Raw genomic sequence first — 9,745 nt, 5'->3', positions numbered from 1 at the left:
TCAACGAACAACTAGGCAAACAGTAGTTTGTCAGTAACTTTATTTCTTTTTTTAAAAAATCGCATGACAAACTGGAACCAAGACCAAAATACTGTATCCACTGTACATCGTTCATTAGAAAACAAACATACACCACATTTGTATTCTACCAAACAGAGAGTGTATTTCCTTTAAAATTATATAGTGCGTGCTTTTAGAGTCATGCTTTTCAATATTTATTTTACATTTGTTACTCAAATATTATCTGCTATAAATAATTGCAACTTGATCAAATGGTGCACCTGTTATGCGAACCTCTTCCATGCTGCAACAGTGGCGTTTTGTTGCCTGGGATTTTTTTCTGTCTTTCCAAAAAGCTGTTGGTATTGCTTTATTAGGACCGAGCAAGCACAGGTAGGTGTCAAATAAAGTGTACAGGTGCCAGAGGCGCTTGCAGACCCGGGTCTGCTGCTGAGCCCCACGGCTCAGACCGCTGGAGCAAGTGATGGGAGAGCGCATAGAAAAAAAATCGTTTCCAAAAGGCACAATTTTCTCCACACAAAGGTACAATAAAAATATATGGCCACTGAAATGCGGGCTCCTATGGGGATGCGGTGCCTGCCCAGCGGGATCCCGGTCCCGCCAGGGTTTCGCCCTCCCGCCCCTGTCGCGGCACCGCAGCTGCAGCGCCGGGGGCGACGCCGCGGAGGGACCCCGGGGACGCCCGCGCACCCCTGCCCGCCCCGGCGGCGGCTCTGCCCGCCAGCCCGCGCTCCTCCGCGGCACGGCCCCGCGTGGGACCGCCCCGGGAGCCCGGAGTAGTGCGAGGGGGGCAGCAGCGCTGCCCTCACCCCGCCCCGCCCCGGCCGCCTCCCGCATCACTGCTCGCGGTGCCGGCTGCCGCTCTCCGCGTCGCTCTGGTCGTCGGTGAAGCAGACATCCACATCGCTCTCGTTATCAGTCTTTTGCTCCTGCTCGGGCTGCGCATAGCCAGAGTCACTCTTGTCCTCGGCCGCCTTGCCGAGGCTCTGCCCCGGGTGCCGGGATTTGACGTGCCGCTCCAGGTCGCGGCGTCGCACCAGCACCTTGCCGCAGTACTCGCAGCGGTAGGGCGTGTTGCCCTCGGCGTGCAGGCGGATGTGTTTGTTGAGGTTGCTGGGGTCCCCGAAGGGCCGCAGGCAGACCTTGCACTTGAGCGGCTTGTAGCCGGTGTGAGTCCGCATGTGGATCTTCAGCCCGTACTTGCGGGAGTACAGCTTCCCGCAGTACAGGCACAGGTGCCCGGTCTTGGGCTTCCCTCCGGCCGCCCCGGCCGCGCCCGCCGGCAGCGTCTCCAGCCTCCCCCGGCCTTTCTCGGCCGCCAGCTCGGAGAGCTGCTGCGTGTGCATGGCGATCTCCCGGTCGATGCTGGCCAGCGAGCCCAGCTCTGCGGCGTGCAGACCCGCCGCCGGCCCCGTGAAGTACGACACCGACTCGGGGTATTTCAGGAGGCCGCCGAGGTGCAGCTTCAGCGGGTAGTAGGGCGCGGCCCCGTAGAGCAGCTCCCCGTTGTAGACGGTGAGCGGCATCACCGGCAGCCCGCACTCCCCCGCGTACGCCTTCAGCCCCTCGAAGGGCGGCAGCGCGAAGCGCTCCAGGGCCCCGCCGGGCAGCGGTGGGTAGCGGGCGGGAGGCAGCGCGGCCGCGGGCAGTCCCCGCTCCACCTGCCGGAAGGCCGAGGCCTCCTCCAGCGGCGACAGCAGCGGGAAGGCGCGCAGCCCGCCGCCGCAAGCCAGCCCCGCCGCCGCCGCCTGCGGGGCGGCCTCGCCCGGCAGCGCTCCGCACTTCGGCGGCGCCTCGGCAGCGGCGCGTCCCGCCTTCAGTCCCCCCAGCAGTTTGGAGAAGCCGAGGGCGGCGGCGCCCCGCGCCTCTTCCCGCAGCGACCCGGCGGGGCGGAAGGCCGAGCGCGCCCCGGGGCACAGCGCCAGCCCGTTGCCGCCCGCCGGCCCCAGCAGCGGCCCCGGCCCGCGGGCGGCCCCCACGCTCATGTCCAGGGCCCGCTCCTGCTCCTCCTTGCCCGCCGCCCGCTTGGGCAGCGCCGCCTTGGCGAGCGGCGGGGAGGCGACGACGGCCTCCCGCTTGACGGGCTCCCGAGGGCCGCAGCCGGGCGGCGGGTGGCCGCGCAGCGAGGCGGCCGGCAGCTCCTTGGGGGGCAGGCCGAAGGCGGTGGCAGCGGGCCGGCCGTGGTCGTGATGGAGGAAGGGCCGGCCGTGGCTCAGAGCGCAGTGGAAGTGGACGTGGGCCTTGAGGCTGTTGGGGTATTTGAAGGTCCTCCAGCAGTACCAGCAGATGTACCTCTCCTCCCCTGCGGAGACAAGCGGAGGGACCCGTCAGCGGCGGCCGCGCATCCCCGCGCCTCCCCGCGCATCCCCGCGCTCCCTCCGCCTCGTCCCGCCCCCGCCATGCTGCGCCGCGGAGCGGAGCGGGCGCTGCGCGGTCCGGGCTGAGCTCCCGCGAGCGGGGCGCCGAAGGGCCGGGGGGAGCAGCTGCTGCCGCGAGTCGTCTGTCGGAGGGCCCATCTGTTGGCGTTTGCAGAGGAGGTAGCGTATGTCAGGGAGTCGGCTGCACCGAACAAAGGCCAATCTAATGATCGTGAGCCCCTCATTACGCGGCGAGACAATATCCGATATGTATGGGCCATATGTAATCGTTCCCTTTCAGAGGACAATGCCCTTTGTACCCCGTCCCATTTCGACTTCTCTCAAGCGGAACAGACCTCGGTGGTCGCGGCTGTGGTGGCTGCCCGACACCGCAGAGGCTCAGACTCTGCTTTCCCCTCCTGGCCTGGCTTGCCAGGAGGGCACTCCCAAAGAGGAGCATCTCCCCAGCCCCGACGGTGAAACGCCGCCTCTGTAGCCACCTGTCTGTCTAGTAATCCTTCCTTCCTTCCTTCCTTCCTTCCTTCCTTCCTTCCTTCCTTCCTTCCTTCCTTCCTTCCTTCCTTCCTTCCTTCCTTCCTTCCTTCCTTCCTTCCTTCCTTCCTTCCTTCCTTCCTTCCTTCCTTCCTTCCTTCCTTCCTTCCTTCCTTCCTTCCTTCCTTCCTTCCTTCCTTCCTTCCTTCCTTCCTTCCTTCCTTCCTTCCTTCCTTCCTTCCTTCCTTCCTTCCTTCCTTCCTTCCTTCCTTCCTTCCTTCCTTCCTTCCTTCCTTCCTTCCTTCCTTCCTTCCTTCCTTCCTTCCTTCCTTCCTTCCTTCCTTCCTTCCTTCCTTCCTTCCCCCTTTTCCTTCCCCCTTTTCCTTCCCCCTTTTCCTTCCCCTTTCCCTCCTCATTCTCTCCCCTTTTCTTCTCTTTCTGTCTCTTTGTAACCATCTTTCTCTTCTCTCACGTTTCTCCCAGTCACCATACTATGCTGATAAGCCCCTGAATTTCCCTTTCAACTCTCGCCCACCCTGACGGTCCCCAGCTGACCCTCACCCCTCAGTTTCATATGCCTAAGGTGAAGCCAAGCACCGCACGGAGATGAGAGCCCGCTCCAGGCCGGGGGGCTGCTCCTCACGTTTCAGGGAATCCCGTGGGGGAGGACATGGGTGAGAGCTTGCTTCGTGCCCCTCGTCTGTCGGGGCACCTGGGGAGGGCGGGTCGCCGGGGTGGCTGCGATGGCCGTGACCAGCCTCCCTGTCACCGGCTTCTGACAGGGATCAGTCGATGTCCGCTGCGGGTGGAAAACGGAATCTTCGCTCTCTGCGGGAAACCCGTGTGCCAACTCGCGTGGAAGCATCACACGCTGTTGCGTGTATCTCGCCGTGTGTGTGCTCGCCGCCGTGGGCAGCCTGTCCTCGCTAGCCGTGGGCAGCCTTTCCTCGCTAGCCGTGGAGAGGCAGCCCCGGGATCTGCAGCATTGTGAAGGCGTTGGGCGCTGTTTTTCGCCCCGTCGAGGAGGAGAAGAGACAGGACTGTGTCTGTCCGGGCCCCAGAGAGGCAGCGGCCCCGGGAGGAGGAACCACGGCGGCAATCCCACTGCCGTGCACGGGAAAAGGGGTAAAGGAGCGGCACGGATGGAGAGGAATACGGCCACGGACCCCACGGGCTCCCTTCCCCTATCTTCGTTTGCCTACGCGGGTCTCTTCAGCGGTGCGGCTCGGCCCTGGTGTCCTCGGAGAAAGATGGTGGGGACCGGGTCCCGACCGCCACCGAGCCCGGCTCGGCGCTTCCCTGGCTCCAGGGGAAAGATTAAAAAAAAAAAAAAAAAAAAAAAAAAAAAAACCACCACCTACCACACCTCCCCACCAAAAACCACTTCTTTCTCACCACGGTGACCCAAATTAAAGGAGTCAAACACAGAAGAATTCAAAATTTTTGATTTGGTTAGGTTTTTTTCGTTTTGTGCTTTTAAAAAAAAAATCTCCGAGCTTCTTCCGTTGTCGTTTTCCGGTTGGTGGGGATTTGGGAGTTTAGTTTGATTTTTCGGCTTTTTTTCCGGCATATGATCATTAAAGGTAGAGTACTTCAGCATGCTTTTCTGAGTCTGTATTAATCAGTCTGGAAACTGTGGGAAGACACAGCAGATTCGTAAGGTCACTTTGCAAATCAGCCTTGCTTCGACGGGGCGAGGAAGACGCTGCACGCTGGCAGCCACTTGCAGACCTGATTTCTCTTCATTTTTCCCCCGAGTAGCACTGGTACCCATCCGCAGCAAGGGCTGCTGGAGAGGAGTGGGGCGCAACACAGCCGCGTGTCCTCCTTGCTACCGAAACTTGGCCAGGCTCTTCCAGGCAGCAACCCTCAGCAGATCCATGGCCTCACTGCCCTTCGACGTGGCGGGGACAGAAATGTGACCAAGAGTTTCTTTTCCGGATGTAGTTTTCGTACAAGGAGGGATTTGGGCTCTTGCGCGATGTGATACGATAGCCAGAGCCTGGCCCTCCCGCAGCCGTCCCTTGGGGCCGGACCCTGGTCACCTTGCGGAGCGGCCAGCAGTGACAGGGAGGGGGCAGCTCCTGCCCCGACCGTGCGCTCGCTCCCTTCCCGGGGACACTGCCCAGCTGAAGGATCTTCTAGCAGGAGCGGCTGGGGTTCCCCCATCCCCCGGGGAGCGGGCTCAGCCCGAGGGGAGCGCCCACGGGCAGCGGCCGCCACCGACGGCCCAGGGAGCGCCCGGGCCCGGGAGCAGCGGAAAGGGGTGGCCGCCGACAAAGAAGCCCGACAAGAGAACGCTGAATTGTTCCGTCTTTCTTGCCCTGGTCTTTTCGTGAATGTGATGCCACCTTATCATTTTGTTAACACCGGTGTAACTCCAGCTAAGAATAGGCTTGCGGATTGAAGCAAGCCGTCCCAGACCGGTGCCTTCCCCTTCCCAACATCTTTGCATATCCTGATCTCAGGGTGATTTAAGGCCGACTTAACCTTTTTCCTAATGTATTCTAATTTACAGGGACTGGCCAGTATTGCCCAGGTTTGGCTTTACTATGTGAATCTACCCGCAAGAGAACCTGCAAAGAGCCTCTGAAACTCTGAGAACAGAAGGTAAACCCGATGTTTTAGAAACAGCATCGGGTGAGCTGAGCTGAGCCAATTTGCTGCCTCGCATACCAACTATAGCGGTGTTTCACAGAAACCCCATTTGCCTATCAAAGAATCATTAAATCGGCCCGATGACGGAACAACTCGACGCACGGGGGCCTTTCCATACGCTACCGAGTTAATAGATCACCCTTTAAATGTAAGCAGATGGAGCCTTAGTTTAAAGGGTGGTGGGTTAAATTCACGGCAGCTGTACTGGCATTTATTTTTCCGAGGACCCACGTTTGCCTACCGCAGTCTGAGATCCCGTCAAAGGTGTCAGCTAAAGGGGGTTTGTTTTGTTTCATTTAATTTGGTTGCTCTGAAATGAGTGCCTGCATCTGTACCTTTCTCGTCGTGCGTCGGCGTGGCCGTGACGGGGATGTCAAACCACTGCGCCAGAGGGTTGGAGTACCAGACGGTGAGCTCCTCTCCCGGCTGGACATCTCGCAGCGCCCGGTAGAAAATCTGGAGAGGGAAGAAAGGAAACTTCTTCAGGAGGCTTGAGAGGGGAGGCAGGTGGCGGAGAGAGGTGCCCCGCCAGCCCGGAGCCGCGAGTGGGGTACCTGTCCTCCTGGCAGATCCGCAACAGCCTCCAGTGTCTGCTCTTGGGAGTTTCGGGCAGCTCGGATTAACCCTATCCATTCCAGAGCCGAGCTCCCGGCTTCATCCACTAATTCCCCTCTGACCATCCGCACCTGGAAAACAGGCGGCACTGCTGTCATTTTCACGTGAAACGAAACACAAAAAGAGCAAAAAGCTTACCCGTCCCCCTGCCTGCCTGCCCGCTCTGCCTGGCCCGTCGAGCTGCTTCCCCACACCAGGCAGGGGGCTGAGCATCGCAGCTGAAAGCAGCGGCGAGAGCATCTCCTTTTGCCGCCTGTTTAACGCTTCCATCCTCGCCCACCTTTGGGTAGGACATTCCCCGGCTCGCAGGTGCCTTGGGAGAGATGCGGCTGCCCTAGCGGGGGCTGCAGCTCTGCAGCGTAAGGATGGAAGAACCCGTGCCCGGAGATGGGAAGCGGAATTTTCCCCTCGGGTAGCATTGATCCAAACGCACCTTGTCCAGTGGCAGCTGTTACATTTCGCTTAAAGCTATATTAAATACCCAGGTACGATTTTAATTTTCTTTTTCTTTTTGTATCTAAATCCGTGCAAAAGCATTGCGACATGCAGGACTTGTCGGGAGATGGGGAGGGGGAAAGGGGGGAAGGTTCTTCTTGGCTACAAAGTCCCTGTAGCCCCATACTTCATAATCTGCTTGCCCATACAAAGAGAAAATGAAGTGCCCATTCCCTGAATGACCGTGCAATAAAAGTCATCGGAACAAAGCAGTCTAAAGTGAGAAACCAAGGGAGCCAGATGAGAAATAAATTTGAGTGGGCTGGCAGAGCGTTTAAAAACAATTAAAGTGCATTAAAAATCAGAGCGGAACGCGTGAGCCGCGGCTGCCCGGGGGGCGAAAGGAGGGGTCTCATCCGCAGCCCCTGAAGAGCCTGATGGACGGGGCGAGAGCCCTTGGCCGCCTCCTGCTCGCTCCTTCGCTCGGGCACGGGCTGAGCCCGGAGCCGTGTGCCCGGTTGTGCCATCCCCGCCGCTCCGGCTGTGCCATCCCCGGCCGATTGCGGCTCCGGGGCAGGAGAACCCCCGAGGCTCTGCGGGAAGGTCGAGCTGCCCTGGGCTGCCCCGACACCTGCCACCCGCACCCGGCGCCGTCTCCGGGGCAGCCCCGGTCCGTCCTCTCGCCCCACGCTCCCTTCAGGCCCAAGCCAAAGGACCCGCGGCCGGGAAGAGGGACTGGGGGGCACGAACCCGAGCCAAAGGCGGAAATAAACCGGTGCATTTGCCCTGCCCTCCTCCTTCCCGGGCCAAACCGGGGGCTGTGACAGCCTCGTGCCCTCGCCTCGCCGGGGCTCCAGGAGCGGGGACCCGGCCGTGGCACGTCCCGGCTCGGCCAGGGAAAGGGGCAAAGCCCCAGCGAGCGGAGCCCCGGGGGGCGGGGGCTGAGTGCGGGACCAGGGCCCTCCGACATCGGGCACGGAGCTCAGGCGACGCTTCCAGCACGTCTGTGTCCAGGGCGGGGGAGCGCCCACTCCTCCGGGAGAGCCCCCGTGTCCTCTGGCCTCGCCCCGGAGTCGGCCGGGCTGGGGCCCCGGAGCTGGGGAGGAGGCCGAGAGGGCACGAACGGGCACGCTCTCCTGGCAAAACCACGGGGAGACATCTCAGGACGTTCTGGAAATGCTTCCCTTTGCTTTCCTGGCTCTCTCTAAGAAGGAAGCATCGAAGAGAGACGGGGGAAGAGCAGCCTCTTCTCCCAAAACCGGCTTTCCCCGAGTCAACGAATAATCAAAGTCCAGCGGTGCAGGAGCGACCGTAGGAAAATACCTTTTTTTTGGGTCCTGGCTCCTTGCGGTCTGACAGGTACTTGCCCAGTTTGAAGGTGCCGGGCACAGGACCCAGGCGCAGCCCGGCCGGGATGCAGCTCTCCGCGCTGACGCTGATGGCCGGAGCCCTGCTGCTTTGCATCGCTGCCGCTGGCTGCGAGCGCTCGGGAACCCCAAGTACTTAAGGGGGCCGGAGTGACAGCGGCAGGCGGCGGGAGGATGAGCACAGGCGTATCTCCGCCCGCAGAGTGACGCGGCGCTGCGAGGACGCCGGCTTTTCAACGGGAGCAGGAGGGGTACCCCTTGGCAGGGGGATGCTCTGGGGCGCAGAGTTTGGTGAGAGAGTTTGGCTCCTCGAGCAGCTGCGGAGTCCCATCCAAGAGGGTCACATGGAGCCTTTCCCTAACCCTCCTGCATAATCAGGCGGAGTGAATGGCTGGCAGACAATGGGCCAGGCGACCTTCCCATTCCTAAAAATCCAATTTGTCAAGGGCAAAGAAAAGGCGCTGGTGAATCAAAGGTCTGGAGGGACCATTAATCCTCAGCATGGGGTATTGTCCCCGAGACAGTTACGATATTTTAAGTGACAAATCCACTGTATAATTTCTCCATAAATTTTACTTCCTTTTATTGTTCCTCGACAAACCAGTTTTGGAAAATAAGTGACTATTTTAAGTCTACTTGGCTGAGCCTTTTGAGGTTTAATATACTTCAAAGATTTTTAATTCTCTTCCCTTGGCTTTATTGTAAAGGAGATTAAACAAAGAGATGGGGAATGTTTTGAGGACTTGTTAACTTCTATTGATTCCCGGCGTGTGCCATACAGAAATTGGGCAGGTACTTGATGGGAAAACACCAGAAAATACCTACACTTTTTTTTAAGAACGACCATATTACCATTTCAGTGGTTTGGTTTCAGGTCAGTAATCTGTTTCAGAAGAGCTTTGATCCTTAAGGAGGATGAATAGCACAAAATATGAGCCGCCGTAGCCCCTGTAAAACACAAACCGCTGCACCTGCGAGCGCTGGGGAAGCTGTGTCTGTAGTTCGTGCGATTAAGAAATAGAGACAGGAGGAAATAGAGACATACAGCCACCAGGAAACAGGCAGGCACGGACAGCAGATAACACAGATATCTAGCAAACAATGTGCAGCTGTATTCCTCCTTTAATACATCCACAAGTTCCTTGCCACACGCTAAATCTCTTGCACCGAAACCACTTTAGGAGATGGTACCTGCAAAAAACAACTGTAAATAAAGTCAGAACGAAGATATTTGAACCGAGTGTGCGCCTATGTCCCTCCTCTTCGCATAAATATTTTAATTAAGATACAACGAAGTGCTAGGATTAAGTCATCTTATAATTCAGGCTGGATAAATGTCCCAGGAATTTTTCCGGGAGCTGACAAGGAAAAGTGTGCGACTTTTCTCCTTAAGTGCATACAACAGTTCAGATGCGCCTGTCAGAGCAAGAGGGACACTAACAAATTCAATCTTTCACTTTTATACTCCCATCTAATTCTCGCTGGTGGGTTTTCTCTGCTCCATGCCTCATAACACTCTAAAAAGATTTCTAAACCTTTCTCCTTTGGAGAAGTTGCAAAGTTGCACATGAGATTTTATCCACTGCTTTCGGAAACGATGGCAGAGATGGAGCCCCCCTTTTTTTTCTTCTTTTTTCTTTTTTTTTCCTTTTTTTTTTCCCCGTGGCGTTTTTGTAATAGTCAGCCCTAATAAATTTGAAGAGGAAAGCCAAAAAGCTACGCTTAGATGTACATCTGCCAACAGATGCCAGGTAACTGAGCGGGCTCTTCTCAAGTAACCCGCTTTCTGCAAGATAAGCC

The 9,745-nt window shown here is 58.1% G+C and overlaps 1 protein-coding gene across 1 annotated transcript; it reads right to left on the bottom strand.

Moving 5' to 3' along the window:
* Positions 1-857: 857 nt before the first annotated feature.
* PRDM13 (PR/SET domain 13) lies at positions 858-8,042 on the bottom strand. The gene is made up of 4 exons (XM_063153521.1): positions 7,902-8,042; positions 6,083-6,214; positions 5,864-5,984; positions 858-2,323 (listed from the first exon to the last, which is right to left on the bottom strand). The coding sequence occupies exons 1-4, from the start codon at positions 8,040-8,042 to the stop codon at positions 858-860; spliced, it is 1,860 nt and encodes a 619-aa protein (XP_063009591.1).
* Positions 8,043-9,745: the final 1,703 nt, after the last annotated feature.

Source organism: Melospiza melodia, chromosome 3 (genome assembly GCF_035770615.1).
Source record: "Melospiza melodia melodia isolate bMelMel2 chromosome 3, bMelMel2.pri, whole genome shotgun sequence".
NCBI lineage: Eukaryota > Metazoa > Chordata > Aves > Passeriformes > Passerellidae > Melospiza > Melospiza melodia.
This window is presented reverse-complemented; position numbering and strand designations above follow the sequence as displayed.

Bases quoted from the DNA above. Each gene is read 5' to 3' on its own strand.
- PRDM13 (XM_063153521.1), bottom strand. From the start codon at position 8,042: ATGCAAAGCAGCAGGGCTCCGGCCATCAGCGTCAGCGCGGAGAGCTGC. The intron at 6,215-7,901 runs GTATTTTCCTAC...CCTGTTTTCCAG, and splicing joins AGCCAGGACCCAAAAAAAAG to GTGCGGATGGTCAGAGGGGA. The intron at 2,324-5,863 runs GTACAGATGCAG...TTGTCTCCGCAG, and splicing joins GCCGACGCACGACGAGAAAG to GGGAGGAGAGGTACATCTGC.